This window comes from Camelus bactrianus, chromosome 9, assembly GCF_048773025.1.
Source record: "Camelus bactrianus isolate YW-2024 breed Bactrian camel chromosome 9, ASM4877302v1, whole genome shotgun sequence".
Taxonomy (NCBI): domain Eukaryota; kingdom Metazoa; phylum Chordata; class Mammalia; order Artiodactyla; family Camelidae; genus Camelus; species Camelus bactrianus.
In genome coordinates, this window is record NC_133547.1 from 11,140,878 (window position 1) to 11,158,699 (window position 17,822).

The 17,822-nt window shown below is 43.7% G+C and overlaps 1 protein-coding gene across 2 annotated transcripts; it reads left to right on the forward strand.

Moving 5' to 3' along the window:
* Positions 1-307: 307 nt before the first annotated feature.
* LOC105062874 (cytochrome P450 2B11) lies at positions 308-11,118 on the forward strand. 2 transcript variants are annotated; one of them, XM_074369611.1, is made up of 7 exons: positions 308-469; positions 1,272-1,434; positions 2,321-2,481; positions 4,040-4,164; positions 5,126-5,313; positions 6,269-6,410; positions 10,140-11,118. In XM_074369611.1, the coding sequence occupies exons 3-7, from the start codon at positions 2,444-2,446 to the stop codon at positions 10,325-10,327; spliced, it is 681 nt and encodes a 226-aa protein (XP_074225712.1). In that variant the 5' UTR covers positions 308-469; positions 1,272-1,434; positions 2,321-2,443; the 3' UTR covers positions 10,328-11,118. The 2 variants fall into 2 exon arrangements, with proteins under 2 accessions (XP_074225712.1, XP_074225713.1); XM_074369612.1 differs by lacking the exon at positions 308-469 and adding an exon at positions 548-912.
* The last annotated feature ends 6,704 nt before the right edge of the window (positions 11,119-17,822 follow it).

Consider the following 17,822-nt stretch of genomic DNA (forward strand, 5'->3'; position numbering starts at 1 on the left):
TTTGCCGAGGAGTGAATGAATGAATGAGTCAGAAAACCCCCAAACCTAGGCAACATGGAGTTAGGACTCCCCATCAGACCACGTCTCTTTCGCATACCTCAGTCTGCACAGACGCCCAGATAAATCCCCACTCTCCGTGGGCTCAGGATGCCTCAATTCTGCTGGCCAGCTCATCCCAGCCCCTCCTGACGCAATGTCACTCTCTGTCAAAACTGGCTGAAAGCCACCCTTGCAATGCAATCAGCCCAAACCCAGCCTCCGCATATTTCTCCAGCTGACACCACCTCCCTTCCTGGCGGGACATGCTCCCTGCTTAAGGGCTGTGACCACTAAGATATCTCCAGCCAGTCAGGGGTCCGTAGGACGCTGGCTTGGGGTCCATCTGATGTGCTAAATTTCCTGACCTCTGCAAGGCCTGCTGCCCTGGGCTCCCTGTTGCCTCTGGAGACTCAGCAGGAGCTCCGCTGAGGTAGGTTTCTGACACAACCTCCACCAAGCCACAGGAAAATAAACAAACAAACAACAGAGCAGCCTACCTTTTAAGAAGGGCAGCAAGGCGGAAGGCAGGCGAAGGGAGGACCATGGCGCTTTCTGTCATCCTGTTTCTCATCCTCATTGGCCTCCTGCTCCTCTGGGGCCACCGCAGCTCCCAGGCCGCCTCCCTCCCGGACCGTGGCCTCTGCCCTTCCTGGGAAACATTTTGCAAATGAGCCACAAGGGCCTTCTGAAGGCCTTACTGGCGGTGAGATGGAAGAGGGGGTGGAAGGCAGGAGGTGGGGGCGTCGTAAACAGCTCACAGGCAGCAAGGGAGCCGGGGCTCAGTTACCGCTGGGGTTTCACAGCCCCTCTGGGGACTGTCTTCTTCCACTTCTTCAGCCACCATCTGGTCCTGCGTGCCCTCTAGAGAAGCTTGTAAGTGTTCCCATGAGAAGGAATGGAGGCCAGGTTGACTGGAGAGAGAAATTCTGATAGACTCGAGACTCTGAACTGCAGCCTGCGTGGGATGGGAGGGAGAGGTCCTAGAGCCGGGACGTGAGGAGTCTCTGGAATTCTTAAATCCAAAGCTGGGAGGGTTCCTGGAAAAGCCAAGAGAGGAGGATGCTTGGGGTGAGGGGGTAGGTGTGAAGCTTGGAGGGGACCACAGACTTCAAGTCTCTGTTCTTCCCAATGGGGCTGCAGCTGGCAGGTTAAGATACGGTGGAAGGTGTGACAAGGTGTGAGCATGGACACCCTTCTCTAGGGTCAGAGAGTGATCTAGACTCTTCCAACAGCTGTGGGAGAGATATGAGAATGTCTTCACCATCTACATGGAGTCACGGCTGGTCGTCATCCTGTGGGGGTACGAGGCAGTGAGGGAGGCCCTGGTGGATGGCGCTGAGGCTTTCTCAGGCTGAGGGCACATCACTGTCCTTGAGCCCATCTTCCAGGGAACTGGTGAGTGGAGTGGGGGTGAGGATTGTGGAGAGGAGGAGGGGACATCTTGTTTGTCTTCTCAACCTTTCCTTCACACCCCACCAATCAGGTGTGGTCTTTGCCAGTGGAAAGAATTGGAAAGCTCTTCGCCGATTCTCTCTGGCCACCCTAAAGGGCTTTGGGATGGGGAAGCGGAGGATCGAGGACCGAATCAAGGAGGAGGCTCAGTGTCTGGTGGAGGAGCTGCGGAGATTCCAGGGTGAGCCCAGGGCAAGGAGTTGAAGCTGCGATGAAGACAGAGAGAGGATGTGACTGCTGGAGAGAGATTCAGAGACAGAGAGAGAGAGAGAGAGATGCAGAGACAGACTGAGGGAGAGAGGGGAGAAGGAGACAGAGACAGAAAAAGAGAAAGAGGATAAGGGAGACAGAGTGAGAGAGAGACTTGGAGGGAGAGAGAGAGAGAGGCAGAGAAAGCAGACAGAGAGAAACTGAAGACACCACCAAAATGAACCCAGGAGCAGAACGAGCAAGGAAAAGACCTAGAAAGAAAAGGTAAAGAGAGACAGAGAGTCAAGGGAACACAGAACGTCAGTGAGGCTGAGGAGACGGGGCATCAGGACAGACGGCATGAGCAGAGAGAGAACAGAGAAGAAGGGGCTGAGTCTGAAATAAAGGGCCAAAGACCAGAGAAAGTCCGACCAAGACAGAGACCAAGGGAAACAAAAAGAGACGCAGAGGTGGAGCCTCTCAGAAAGAAAAGGTGAGATGCAAAGACTCGATGAAATTCGAGGTGGCCAAGAGAAAGACAGAGAAATCAAAAAAGCCAGGATGGCACCAGCCAGGTCAGAGCCACCCAGGAGGGCAATGCAGGGGACCCCCCACCCCACGACAGACTTCTCCTCCTCAGGGGCCTATCTGGATCCCCACATCCTCTTTAACTCCACCATGGCCAACATCATCTGCTCCATTGTCTTTGGAGAGAGCTTTAATTACCAGGACCCCAGATTCTCACGGCTGCTACATTTACTGAATGATATCTCCACCATTTTCAGCTCCTCCTACAGCCAGGTGAGGCCAAAGATTCCACAGTGGGACAGGGTGGGTGGACTCTGGGAAGAGATAAGATGCTTTCTGTCCTGAACACCAAAACCAGAAGGGATCAAGAGGTCAGGTCTATGTGCGACACTCTAACCCCTGCACCCTCCCAGGTGAGGCCGTCAGTCCATGTTGGGGTGGAAACCAGGCCTCCGAGAAGAGTGGACTTTGAGAGAAGAAGCCTCAGCAGATGTGAGAGTGACTGGGGCAGGCTGCAGAGGTTCATGCACCACTGTGTGTGTGTGTGTGTGTGTGTGTGTGTGTGTGTGTGTGTGTGTTTGTGTGTGTGTCTGTTCGGCTGGGATGCATGTTCTCCAAGCCCACGGGGTGAATGATGCAGCGCACAAAACCTACACCCACGGCACCAGCTCAGAGAACAGAACGGGTTCAGGGTCTTCCCTGCCGCCTTACAGGTGTTCGAGCTCCTCTCGAACATCATGAAACACTTTCCTGGCACACACACTCGCTTGCACAGCATCATTCAAGAACTGGGAGATTTTGTCACTGAGAACATTGAGAGGCACCGGAAGACGCTGGACCCCAGTGACCCAAAGGACTTCATTGATTCCTTCCTGCTCTACATGGACAAAGCAAGGGCTGCACCGGATTGCGGGTGGGTGGGAAAGAGACTGACGGCCGCACTACTGCCACTGAGTTCGTGCGTTTGGGTACGATGTACGTGTTCTTTAAATGTTGAAATACTTCCTTAAGGATTAGCAAGAAAGCCAGTGGTCCAACCCCTCTGCTGCCCATTCCTCCCTCAGCCTCCCCAAGTCTTCCTCCTGGAATATGCCTTTAAAGAGGTAGTAACGAACTGAGTGAACCTGTGGGCCAAGAAGTTTTCCCTGAGTCTCTGCTCAGCCTTCCCCCGAATTCTGACAGGCCGAGATCCGACTCTGTTCTGACTGGTCAGAGGCCCAGGTCTATTCCGATTGGCTGGAGGCTGACGTCTTTTCTGATTGGTCTGGCAAGTGCAGGTAACAGCTGTTAAGCATCTTCACTAGGACCGCTGGAGTGACAGCAGCAAGGGCCAATCAGGAGTGCAATGGTATCCGAGGACAGAGAGAAAAATAACAAAAACTTAATTCCTGAGGAAAGTATAGCTCAAACGGTAGAGCGCACACCTAGCATACATGAGGTCCTGGGTTCAATCCCGAACCTCCTTAAAAAACAAAAACAAAAAAAACCCCTAATTACCTCTTCCCCAGAAATTTTTTTTTTTAAATTAATGCCTATTGTTCTTTGAGCACATCATACATTATATCCAAACAACCCCAGGTGACGAACTAAGGTACAGAGAGGTTAAGTTCCTTGCCCAAAGACACCCAGCTAGTGCCTGAGTTTGAACCCAGGTATTTTGGCTCTCGAGCTCATCCTTTTGGTGCATTGTCAGCCTTGATTAGAGAAAGAAGGACAAGGAAAAAGAATAACGGACACAGAGTAACATGGTGTTCTCAGGGAAATAAGAAGACCCTGATACTGGGAATCTTTGCAAGGAGAGATGTTAAGGAATGTCCGTTGCCCCATCCAGGAGCGCGCTCCACCAGAAGAATCTCGTCGACACGGTGCTCTCACTGTTCTTCGCTGGCACAGAGACCTCTGGCACCACGCTCAGCTTTGGTTTTCTACTCCTTCTTAAGAACCCAGATGTCTTAGGTGAGCTGGGCTTATGGTAAGTGGGATCTAGGGAAGGCTGAAGGTCTTTGAGGCCATGCTAGAAGGTGCTTGGGTGATGGGTGAAGACATACGCTTCTGTCCTGAGCAGTCTGAAAAACAAAAAAATCCACCCCTACAGGGATTTGTAACTTACAACATAGGTTTGCTGCAGACAAAGTTCTTTGAAGTTGACCAAGCACTCTTGGGTTTGCAAAATATTATTCATTCAGTGAAATACCCTCTGGTTTAGAAGATATTTGTACTTATGAAGTGTCTTGTAATTTGCAAAATTCTTGGGCGATTGTTTAAGGTGATTTATGTTTTACAAAGAATGTTCCGGTCATAAAGCATTAGTATTCACAGCGCATTTTGCTATCTACAAAAGTACATGGCTCTTGACGCAACTCTCTGGGGTTGTCACTTTGAGGATGACAAAGAACTTGACTTTGTGAAGTATATTGCTGGTGTACAACTAATTAAAAACCCCTCCATTGGTTCTCATGCTGATGGTCTGCAGGTCAGCCTTGGAGAAACTCTTATCTGATCAAACTCCATTATTTTATAGGAATGAATTTAAGGCCAGAGTGGAGAATGACTTATCTAAGATCACATAGCAAGTCAGCGGGACAAAAGGATATGACACCAGTTTCAGCCACTACTCATTTTTAGTTGGAAAAAAAAAAGGCGTCCTTAAATGTTAAATAAATTTCCACCCACACATCTTTACCCAAGTCCCTCCCATCATAAGTAGACTGGAACATCAGACAAAACTTCCCCACAAAGAAGCCGTCGACTTTCTTTCTCAGAGCTTTTATTGAGAAGGAACTATAACCCAACATCTTAGTAAAGAGTTTACAAGACCCTCCCATCAGGCTGTAGGTCATTTTTTAGGGCACTTGGTTGAGCCCACTGTTTATGGGCATTTATTGATGTCTCCCCTTCCCACCTTAACCATTCTTAGAGAAAATCCAGGCAGAAGTTGACAGAGTGATTGGTGAACACTGTCTCCCAGCCCTTGAAGATCAGGCAAAAATGCCTTATACAAATGCTGTCATCCACGAGGTTCAGAGATTCAATGACATCTTCCCCTTCAGTATCCCCCACTCAGTCATCAAGGACACTCACTTCCGGGGATATTATCTCCCTAAGGTGAGACCATCAGGGGTATGGAATCTTGGTTGGAAGGTGCTGTCTGCCCGTAGTCTTATGTTTCATGTCTCTGGTTGGTGGAATTTCCAGATTATCACGGGAGGGAGGGAGATGTTAGAAGTATAGACAAGTCCTTTCTCTTTTGTTCTGTCTTATTTATTTTTACCTTTATACGATGTTAGGTTTGCTGAAGAATGTACCATATACTTATTGAAACTTGTACAATGGTTTTTAAATAGTTTTTTTAAAAGCTATTTTATCATCTCTCCTACCTTTCTTCTTCATGAGAAGACATTCACAATTCGATGTTTCTTCTTCCACATTTACCTTAAGTTTATATGAACATATACAACAAATATATCCATATACACAAAGATTGGTTCATACTGTGTCTATCACTTTGCAACTTGTATATTCAGTGTGCATGTCACCTTCCCCTCCTATTTTTATGTCCAATTTGCAACTTGTTTTATTTTGTGTGTAAGTGTGGCTTTCCTTTTTTTTAATGTAACAGTATGCTGTAGATATATTGTCAGATCAACGTTTATGATACTAACTCATTTTTCCCACCATTGCAAATGTTCCCAGTGTAGATGTACCTAGGGATGATATTTATAATGTGTAATCACCCAAGAGGCAGCGTCCATCAGATTATATTCTGGCCCTAGTCCTGGAGTCAAGTCCTTGGAGGCTTCTGCTGGGCTAGTTGTGAACCATTTAGTTGATGAATCACAAAGAAGTCCATAGTATCTTGGGGAAGACGGTGAGGATCTCTAGAAGGTGGGACACAACTATTGTAAATGAGGCAGAATTATTTCAACACTTCTGCCTCTAACTGTAGAGCCATACAGTGGGTGAGGCTTATTATTAGCTGTAGATGTGAATTCACCACAATAGATTCAGCTACTCCATATGGGTGGCCATTTGAGTCCCCTTGTCTTTGGCGTCCTCGTAGGACACTACTGTATACTGCATCCTGAGCTCTGCCCTCAAAGACCCACACCACTTTGAGAAGCCAGATGCTTCCTACCCTGGCCACCTCCTGGATGCAGAAGGCAACTTCAGGAAGCAGGAAGTCTTCATCCCATTCTCCATGGGTAAGCTATGCCCTTCCTCTTCCTATGGGAACCCCTGCTCACCCCGCCCCACCGTGTGTGATTCCCTTTGTCCAACCCCAAACACTGTGTGAATATTTCAGAAAGAGATGAGGATTCTGAAGGAAAGAGAAAGCAAAACATCTACAGAGACAAAGATGGTGTGAGGTGGAAGGAAAAGGAGGAGGTGTGATGTGGAAGGAAGATGGAGACTAACTGAAAGAGAGAAAGAGAGAGACAAAGACACACAATGCAGGCACTTGCAAACACAGAACAGACCAAAATTAGATCCATTATCAAGCATCTGCTATGTGCCAAGAATGGGGAAAGGCATTTTCAGTTTTTCTTTTAAAATTAAAGTAACTATTTTTTTCAATTTTTAATACAAACAAGGAAGTAAAAGTTGAAAGTGAAAAATCATCAGTAATTTACCACCAAAACCAGACCTATTAATATTCCGAAGATGTCCATCAGAATTTTAATTAATATTTGCACAGACACAAAGGTAGATGATGGATAGATAGATAGATATGTAGGTAGGTAGTAGAAAGAACAGTAAGAAAGAAGAAAGGGAACAGAAGGCAGGAGAAAGAAGGAGAACTCATTGATTTATTTCTTGTTAGCCAGTTTCATTGTTAAAATCAAGTCCTGGACTAGAGTGACATCCAGGAGGCACTTAGGGCCCCCAAATTTAAGGAATATTCGCTTACAGGGCTGTGCAAGCACCCTGATTCAATCACTTTTCAAACAATTCAACTTTCAGCCACTGACTTGAAATTTATGTCTCAATTTTTTAATCTATTTAGGTCTATTTCTGTTTTTAAAAAAATATCCACACTGATTCACTGGTCTGTCTTTTCTAGCTATATAATACTGTTTGTTTGAATTATTATATATGCACATATGTTTTGATATTTTACAGGTGCTAATCACTCTCCATTACTCTTCTTTCTTTCACGTACACACACATGTTATTTTTCTTCCAGGTATACTTTAGAATTATTTTGTCAAAATCTCAAAAAACTGTATCACTGGGATTTTATCAAGATTAACCTGAATTTGTAGTTTGATTCCGGTAGCTCTGACAAATCTGCATGTTTGATATATCCCAGACAAAACAAGAATGTGTCCATTTAGTTCTTCTTGTATCACTTGGTGACATCCTAAACTTTAATTTTTTTAACTAGGTTTTGCATATTTCTTACTAAATTTATTTCTAAGAAATATGGGAGGAGTTGCTGCTATTATTCATGGAATCTCTTTGTCAACTCAGGCCACCATAACGGAATACCATAGAGTGGGCTGCTTGAACAACAGAAATTAATTTTCTCCCAGTTCTGGAGGCTGGAAGTCCGATATCAGGGTGGCAGCATGGTCGGGTTCTGGCGAGGTCTCTCTTCCTGGCTTGCAGATGGCCGCCTTCTTGCTGTGTCCTCATATGAGAGTGAGGTTCTGGTATCTCTTCTTCTTCTTCTTTTTTTTTTTTTAATTGAAGTATAGTTGGTTTACAACGCTGTATTAATTTCTGGTGTACAGCACAGTGATTCAACTATACATAAATATACATATATATTCCTTTTCATATTATTTTTCATTATAGGTTATTACAGGGTATTCAATATAGTTCCCTGTGCTGTACAGTAGGGCCTTGCTGTTTATCTCACTTCCTGTTCTTATAAGAACTCTATCGCATCATGGACGCCCCACCCTAACAAGCTCATCTAAACCCCATGACCTTCCAAGGCCCCTTCTCAAAATACTATCACATTAGGGGTTAGGGCTGCAACACACACATTTTGGAAGGACACAATTCAGTCCATAATACTCTTCTAACATAGTATTTTACATTGTTTAATAGTATATCAGAAATCCACTGGGCTTTTGGGGTGTCTATTTCTGTCAAAACTGAGCAATTTCCTTATGTTTCTTTTGTAACTAACAGTTTTTCGTTTATTCTCTTGGGTTCTCCAAGTAATTGGTGTTAGCGTCTGCAAATGATGATATTTTGATTTAATTGTTTCTCAGCTTTCTTAGGTTAAAGTCACATGGCATGTTTTTCCTAATGTCATGAATTAGCACTTTCTGGAATCGTGTGAAGTAGCAGTAGTCATAGTGAACAATCTTGTCTAACTCCTAACTTTAAGGGGAATATGTTTATCTTCTCTATTAAGCTTGTTGATGGCTATCGCCTATTCCAGGTATTTAATGGTTTGTTCTTCCATATACTTCTCTCCATTTTAAATCAAATTAGGGAACTATCCCCTCCACCCCATTTTACAACAGGATTTAATCAGGATTAGGTGTTGATATTCTCAAATATCTTTTCAGCTCCCATCATGATGATCAGATTGTTTTTCTCCTTTGAACTCTTGAAGAAACGGTGGATGTCTTAGTGTTGAATCATCACTCTCTTGCAGAATTGGAACACGGGAGGCCCAGAGGGCAGAGGGAGGGCTTTCCCAAGTTCCCTTAGGAAGTCATGATCTGTTTGTCAGGACAGGCTGGGCTGTGACAGACACCCTGAATACCTCAGCAATAAAGCCAGAAAGTTATTTTTGTGCTCAAGCAACATGCCCATCCCAGACTATCACAGGCATGTAGAGATAGGGGCAAATGGGGACTCTATCCTGACACTTGAAGAAACAGGGAAAACAGCACGACCTGTGTCAATTTAGCCCTCATCTCATTGGACAAAGCAAGTCCCATCCAAGTTCAATATGGTAGACATGTTTATGCACCCAGAGATGCACTGTGAATACTTATGCACTGTAATGAACTTTACCACGTATGCCGGGCAGCTCTCTGGCCTCCTTTCTTTCCCAATGGGATTGCAGGTCAACTGGAGGAAGTTCAAACTGTGGCCCAGTCCAGGGACACATTGGTCCCATCCTTGGATATTCCAGTGGACACGGCCTGTGCTGAAATCAGTAGTGGATACTCAGGGCTCCATGTAGATGGGACTTTCGTGATGGTTAACCCCATCTTGCAGGAAGATATGAATAGAGCATATGAGAGTCAGAAAAATGAAGGCAAGGGTGGGTGGGGTGCTTTTAAAATCTTTATCAAGCATGACGTGGCCATGAGCAGTCAGAACTTCCACTGGTTGTGGTGTGGGAATTGGGTCTGGGAGGCTTACTCTGTTCGCTGCTGATTGTGGGCAGGACTGCGGAGGGGCTGGGAAGAGGGCCAAGGGGACCAGAAGAGGGAGGGCACTCAGGAGCTGAGAGCAAAGGCTGTGCACCAGCTGATCAGAAGTAGGTCACTATTCTAACAGCCAATGCAGATACAAGTGTCCAACTACTTAATGTGTATCAGTCCAGGATGCGCCAGAGGTTTCAGCTCCCCTATACCTCTCTCTCATGGCTCCTCGTAGTGGGACAGGCTACCAGGGGTTTTTCCCAGTTCACATTTTCTCATAAATTGGCTTAGTTGAGAGTATACTTAACCAGAGAAACAGAGAATGAGAGAGCGCGAGACAGGCAAGGACCAGGTACCAGGAGCAGAGGAGGGCACCATATGGTGCAGATTGAGAAGAGGTAGGACTGAGATAGAAATGCACTCCCCTCCAACACACACGCAGACAGGCACACTGGTGGTGTTGGTATTGAGGACAAGAAAGCACTTCATATGCAAATTTATGTAAACGAGCATGCAAATATCTCAGAATCATGGGGATGGGGCAGTTTTCTCAAGGACTCCCCACAATGACACACCTTCCATTTGTATCCTCAGGAAAATGCCTCTGTCTGGACGAGAGCTTGGCCCACGCTGAGCTCTTCCTCTTCTTGACCTCCATGCTGCAGAACTCCCTGGGCCCTCCCAAGGCCCTGGAAGACATCGACCTCACGCCAAAGACAGAGGGGCTGGGGAGAGTGTGCCCTCCATTCCAGGTCTGCTTCCTGCCTCACGGTGGAGGGTGAGAAGAGATGCAGATCCTCTCGGAGTCCTTCCACCCAGCCCCTGCCTCTGTCCGGAGTTAACGTGTACAGGCCTCCTGACTCCTCCCTGCTCACTCTCTCCCTGGGAAGGTCCCTTCTGTAGTCTCTCCTTCATCCAGCCTGCTGTAGATGCCACTCATCCCCAGATGACCTGCATTGTTGACTGAGGACTCTTCAGGGTCAAGAAATACCTTCAGTAACTTAGTGTTACCACCACCTCTAGCACAGTTAGGGAAACTGAGGCTCCAAAGAGGGAAAGATTTAGATCCAAGCTTACTCCGAACAGCAGCATCAGAACCAGGTCCCCTGCCTTCCTCCCTTGTCCTCATCTCCACTCCTCACCCCTGCCCTCCTCTTCCTTCCTTGAATTAAAATTGCCAGTCCAGCCCTCCACTTCTGTGATATTTCCCTTACTTATGATTGTATCCTCCCAAACCAGTGAGATCAAAATAGTGTTCTTCTCTTCCTGGGCCAGTGGCTATCTGTGCTGCATTGCTCTTTTTTTTGGGGGGGGGGGTAAAATTCACATAGCATAAAATTAACCATAACCATTTTAAGGTGTGCAATCCAATGGCATTTAGTGCAATCATGTTGTGTAACCATCAATTCTATCCCAAAATATTTTCATCATACCTTAAGGAAACTCTGTCCCATTAAGATGTCAATCTCCATTCTCTCCTTCCACTGGCCCCTGACAACCACCAGTATGCTTCTTTTTGTATAAATTTACCTATTCTGGAAATTCCACATAAATGGTATCACGCAGAAAGGAACTCTGTCTTCTCTCATTTAGCGTCATGTTTTCAAGAATCATCCACATTGCAGCAGGTATCAGTACTTCATTTGCTTTATGGCTGAATAGTATTCCATTGCAGGGAATCACCACATTTTGTGTGACTTTTCATCCCTTGATTGCCATGTGGGTTGCTTCTACATTTTTGCTACTGTGAATAGAGCTGCTATGAACATTCGTGTACAGGGCTGCCTGACTTTTGTTTCACTCTGTCGGGATAATGAAAGGAAGGTGTTCTTCATATTTTAGTCTCTTCTCCTTTGGTCTGATGATTTTCTTTAGTGTTATGCTTGTGTTCCTTTCTTTCTAGTTTTTGTGTATCTGTGGTAAGTTTTTGATCTGTGTTTATCATGGAGTTTGTATGTGTTGACCTATAACTAGATCTATGTGTTTTAAACTGATAGTCATTTAAATTCAAATGCTACAAAAACAGACATATGGATCAATGGAACAGAATAGAGAACCCAGAGATAAATCCACAAACTTTTGGTCAATTAATCTTTGACAAAGGAGGCAAGAACATACAATGGAATAAAGACTGCCTCTTCAGCAAATGGTGCTGGGAAAACTAGAAAGCTGCATGTAAATTGGTGAAGTTAGACTACTCCCTCACACCATACATAAAAATAAACTCAAAATGGCGTGAAGACTTAAACATAAGACAAGACACTGTAAACCTCTTAGAAGAAAACATAGGCAAAACATTATCTAATTTATTATCTCAGCATTGTTCTCCTAGGGCAATCTACTCAAGCAATAGAAATAAAAGCAAAAATAAACAAATGGGACCTAATTAAACTTATAAGCTTTTGCACAGCAAAGGAAACCATAAGCAAAATAAAAAGACAACCTATGGAATGGGAGAAAATATTTGCAAAAGATGAGACTGACAAGGGCTTAATCTCCAGAATATATAAACAGCTCATACAAATTAATAAGAAAAAAACAAACAACCCAATCCAAAAATGGGCAGAAGTTCTAAACAAGCGCTTCTCCAATGAAGACATACGAATGACCAAGAGGCACATGAAAAAATGCTCAGTATAGCTAGTTATCAGAGAAATGCAAGTCAAAACTATAATGAGGTATCACCTCACAACAGTCAGAATGGCCATCATTCAAAAGTCCACAAATGATAAATGCTGGAGAGAGTGTGGAGAAAAGGGAACCCTCCTACACTGTTGGTGGGAATGTAGTTTGATGCAGCCATTATGGAAAACAGTATGGAGATTCCTCAAAAAACTAAAAATAAACTTACCATATGATCCAGTAATCCTACTCCTGGGCATATATTCAGAAGGAAACTTAATTCTAAAAGACACATGCACCCCAATGTTCATAGCAGCACTATTTACAATAGCTAAGACATGGAAACAACCTAAATGTCCATCGACAGATAACTGGATAAAGAAGTTGTGGTATATTTATACAATGGAATACTACTCAGCCATAAAAAATAATAAAATAATGCCATTTGCAACAACATGGATGAAACTGGAGATTGTCATTCTAAGTGAAGTAAGCCAGAAATAGAAAGAAAAATACCACATGATATAACTTATATGTGGAATCTTAAAAAAATGAATTTATTTACAAAACAGAAACAGACTCACAGACATAGATAAGAAATTTATGGTTACCAGAGAGGGAAGAAGATGGGAAGGGATAAATTGAGAGTTTGAGATTTTCAGATACTAATATATAAAAAATAGATAAACAAGTTTATACTGTAGAGCACAGGGAACCATATTCAATATCTTGTAGTAACCTATAATGAAAAAGAATATGAAAATGAATATATGTATGTTCCTATACAACTGAAGTATTATGTTGTACACCAGAAATCGGCATAATATTGTATGACTATACTTCAATAAAAATATATTTTTTAAAAAGGTAAAAAAACAAATGCATCCTAAAAGATCTACATTTTTTTACTCCCTTCCCTCACGTTTTGTGTTTTCTCATGTCATATTTTACATCTTCATGTCTACCCTTTAACTGTTTATTATAATTATAGTTGATTTTACAATTTTTTTTTTTTGGTCTTTTAACCTGCATACTGACTTATTTAAGTGGTTGATCCACAGCCTTTCCTATACCAGTAGGATTTTTCCTTCCCTATTAAGTCTTACTTCTCATTATGAACTTTTCTTTTTCACTTAAAGAAAATCTTTTAACACTTCTTGTAAGGTCAGTTTAGTACTGATGAACTCTATTAGTTTTTACTTGTCTGCGAAGCTCTTTATCTCTCCCTCAACTCTGAATGATAACCTTGCTGGGTAGAGTATCCTAGGTTGTAAGTTTTTCTCTTTCAGCACTGAACAAATTTATCATACCACTCCCTCTGGCCCGCAAAAGTTTTGTGGAAAAATCAGCTGATAGCCTTATGAGGGTTCCCTTATATGTGACTCTTTGTTCTTCTCTTGCTGCCTTTAAAATTCTTTAACTTTTACCTTTTTAATTCTATATCTTGGTGTGGATCTCTTTGGGTTCATCTTCTTTGGGACTCTCTGTGCTTCCTGTACTTGGAAATCTATTCTGTCTCTAGCTTTGGGTTTTCAGCTATAGTTTTATCAAATACATTTTCTACCACTTTCTCTCTCTCTTCTCCTTCTGGGACCCTATAATATGAATGTTAGTATGCTTGATGGTGTGCCAGAGGTAACCTTAAACTATCCTCACTTTTAAAAATTTGTTTTTCTTTTTGCTGTTCTGTTTGGGTCATGTCCATTATTCTATCTTCCAGATAGCTCATGCATTCTTCCATATCACCTAGTCTGCTGTTAATTCCTTCTAGTTTGCTTTTCACTTCAGTTATTGTGTTCTTCAGCTCTGACTGGTGCTTTTTTAAATATTTTCTAGTTCTTTGTTAACATCTTCACTGTGTTCATCTATTCTTTTCCCAAGTTCAGTTAGCCTTATTACTATTGCTTTGAACTCTTTATTTGGTAAATTATTTATCTCTGTTTCATTTAGGTTTTTTTTTTCTTGTTCTTTCATTAGAAACGTATTCCTCTGTCTTCTCATTTTGTTTCACTTTCTCTATCTCTATGAAATTAGGTGAAACAGTTGTCTACCCTGGTCTTGAAGGGATGTCCTTGTGTGGGAACTCCCTATGCAGTCTGCATGTGCCCAGTGGCTTTGGTGGCAGAGGTGGATCTGAAGTGAGCACAGGCCACATCCTCCCCTGTGGTGTTCTTTCAGCTACCACTTGCCAGTGGGAGGTAGTGCTGGAGATAAAGGGGTTAGAGACAGAGCCAGGTGTGAGATTGGGTTCCTCCTGTGCTCAGTGGCAGCCAGTCCACTACTGGAGACTGGGTCAAGGTCCAAGGTGCTGGAGCAGAAGCTCTGAGGGTTGGGTTTCTCCCATGTATAGGTGGTGGCATTCTTTGTCTTGACTGGCGTCATGGCAGGGGCCTGAGGGCTTGAGGCTGCACTTCTGTACTGGTTTCACTTTTCCCCCAGTGTGCACACCTTGATTAGAGTCTGGATCAGGACCAGAAGGCTTTGTGCCTCACTACTGAACTGGTTTTGCTCCCACCTGCAATGTGGGTCTCTGCCCTGGAGCTACTTTCACTCCTCCTAAAAGTGGGCAGGGAAGTTTGCACTGGCAAAGTCTGCCTCTGCCTTTGTCAGAGGCAGGGTCAGGTCCAATCTTGCTATGTTCCCCCTAAGTGTGTGCATTCTCTTTGGCAATGGCAGCCTGCCAGAGTATGAGGGGCTGGGGCTGTAGTGTATGTTGGGACAGTCCTGGCAAGCTGATCAGAGCCCCAGGCAGTTTTCATTTTGCTGCCTCCGTGCTGTAACCAGGAATAAGCAATCATGTGGATGCTCTTCAAGAGCAGAGTCTTAGTGTCTTACAGACCTCCAGTAAGCCCCATTGGTTTTCAAATCAGCTAAGGGGACTTGCCTTACCAGTGTTGGACCTCAGGGCCAGAGTGCCTAATATGCAGCTTGAACTCCTCACTCTCCAGGGAGGATCCCTAGCCCATGATATCTCCCTTCTCTTCTGCGTCCCATGCTAGGGATGCAGGTCCCAACCAGATTGCTTCTCCTCCCTTCCAGACTCAGTGTGGATCTTTCATTATACCCTGGTTGTGCAAGAGCCTTTCTGCCAGTATCTTGGTTGTTTTCACTGAGAATTGCTCCACACATAGTTGTATTTTTGATGTGTTCCTTGGTGGGGAGGTAAGCTCTGCATCCTCTTTACTCTGCCATCTTGAGGTTTCCCTACATATTCTTCAGTCTCTGCCTTTAGACATAAGGCTCTGGAAGGATGGAGTCAGACCTCCTCTCTCAGATATTCTTCAATGGTGGTTTTGAAAATGAAATGAGAGAGCACTGATAGAGTGGCTAGCACAGTGTGTGGCACAAAGTAAGTCTTATTTAAGTGACTGATAAATAAATAAGTCCTCATTTTTGAGTTGAGGCTGAAAGGAGTGAAGTCGCTGGCCTGAGGTCAGAGCCTGACTCTCACCCCAGCCTGATGACTTTCAACTCTGAGCTCTTAGACAAGGAAAACACTGGTCTATATGGTGGGAAGGTTGGGGTGCCATGGAGGCGGGGGGCTTTCTCATCAGCTCCATGCCTTCATTTTTCTCCTGTCCCATGCTGAGGGGCTTAATCAAGGCATGTGTGGAGTCAGGCCTTTTCACAGAGAAGGATGGTAGGGATAGCTAGTTCTTATATTTGGGAAGATGGATGGGAATAGGGTCTTCCAAACAGCCAAAGTAACCACCTCCCCTTCTCCATTCTATCCTCTGCCTCAGATCCGGGCAGGCAATATGCCTTATAGGTCCCGGTGCTCAGGAGAAGGGAGGCTCAGGGCTGGAGTGGGGTGAGGGGGCTCATTGCATCTCAGATTATGGGTCTTTAGACAATCCAGGCTATACCCTAACAGCTGAGGGAAGAGGATGCGCTTGAGGGCCACATGGAGCTAAAGAATGTTCCTATTGGAGCCACAAACAGCAGGATTCGGGCTTGACTGGAGGAAGTGGCCAGAAGGAGAGTTGTGAAAGTTGTGCTATTAATTTAGGAGGAAAATAGGGCATTGGTCCTTCTGCCAAGGGCTCTGGCCTATGGTTGTGCTATGTGGAATTGAGGTTGTTTGGGAAAAGCTAATGGAGCAAACAATGGATTCTCCAAAAGGGATGAGACCAAGTTGCTTCAGCCAGTCTCATGGGGAGTCAACGAGTGGAGGGCAGATCAAAGTGTCCAGGGAGCGAGTCAAGTGGAAACTGCACTGCCTTTCACGACCTCACCTTGGAAGTCATGCAGCATCACTTCCACTGCATTCTATTGGTCAAGATAGTTACAAATTCACCGAGACTGAAGGGTAGAGAAAAGAGGTGGCATCTCAGTGGTGACATGTCAGTATCACATTGAAAGGAGAGTCCAAGAGACAGGAATACACACACACATACACACACACACACACACACACACACACAGGTTGACCCTTGAACAATGTAGGAGGTTGGGGGCACTGACCCCTTCCACACCCCCCACAGTCAAAAACCAACAGATAACTTTATTTATTTCTTTATAGAAGTATAGTCAATTTACAACATTGTGTTAATTTCTGGTGCAAAGCATAGTGCTTCAGTCATATACATATATATATTCCTTTTCATATTCTTTTTCATTATAGGCTATTACAAGGTATTGAATATAGTTTTCCTGTGCTATACAGTAGGACCTTACTATTTATCTATTTTATATATAGTAGTTAGTATCTGCAAATCCTGAACTCCCAATTTATCCCTCCCTACCCCGTTCCCCTCCTGGTAATCATAAGTTTGTTTTCTACATCTCAACAGATAACTTTATAAGCATCCCTCTGTATTTGCGGTTCTACTTTAAAATTAAATGTAAAATATACACAGCCGTTTACAAATACTTTGTCATTTACAAATCACTTTAGCAGAATTGATTTAAAAAATCATTAACTGTTTTAAAAGTCTTTTACGCTTCACCAAATATTTTATGCTTCACCATGCAGTTGGCCGTCTTAAACCACTTCAGTGTGTATGCAGGACTTTAGAAATAAACTGGCAATTTCTAAGCATCTAGGTATTTTCCAAGAAAACCTACCAACACTGTCCTATAGATGTCCGAGGGCATAAAAATGACAAAATACTTTATAATTGTCAAAGGTGCAGAAACAGCCAAAGTAAAATCAATGAATCACTGTAGTAAAAAATTGGTAATGTTCACTGTTCACATACCAAACATAGAGTTTGCAAACGTGGAGCACTCAAAGCAAAACATGGAATGAGGTTCAGGGATACGTTGGTACAAAGCAGCTTATTATAGTGAGAAAGTGGTGACTATTTTTTCTTTGCAGTGATGAATTATAACATTTGAATTTTTAGTGGTTACCTGATATCAACCTTGGGAAACAGTTCAAATTTTCCTTATGCTTGCAAAATAAGATAAATTAAGCTTTGTTTGGATGACTAAACTGGCTTGTTTGCTCAGGGAATTTTCGAGATTGATCTCTGTTGGTCCTTGATTTTAACACAGTCTACAATCAATCAGGGATTATCAAACCTCATACATTACAATCTATAGGATAGCTAATGTAATTTATGGGCTCATATTTAAAATCATTCTAGAGTTTTCAAAGTATTTTAGAGTTTACAAGATATTTATTCATTCAACAAACACTTGTTGGGCCTC

Bases quoted from the DNA above. Each gene is read 5' to 3' on its own strand.
- LOC105062874 (XM_074369611.1), top strand. From the start codon at position 2,444: ATGATATCTCCACCATTTTCAGCTCCTCCTACAGCCAG. The intron at 5,314-6,268 runs GTGAGACCATCA...GCGTCCTCGTAG, and splicing joins GGGGATATTATCTCCCTAAG to GACACTACTGTATACTGCAT. The intron at 6,411-10,139 runs GTAAGCTATGCC...TTGTATCCTCAG, and splicing joins CTTCATCCCATTCTCCATGG to GAAAATGCCTCTGTCTGGAC.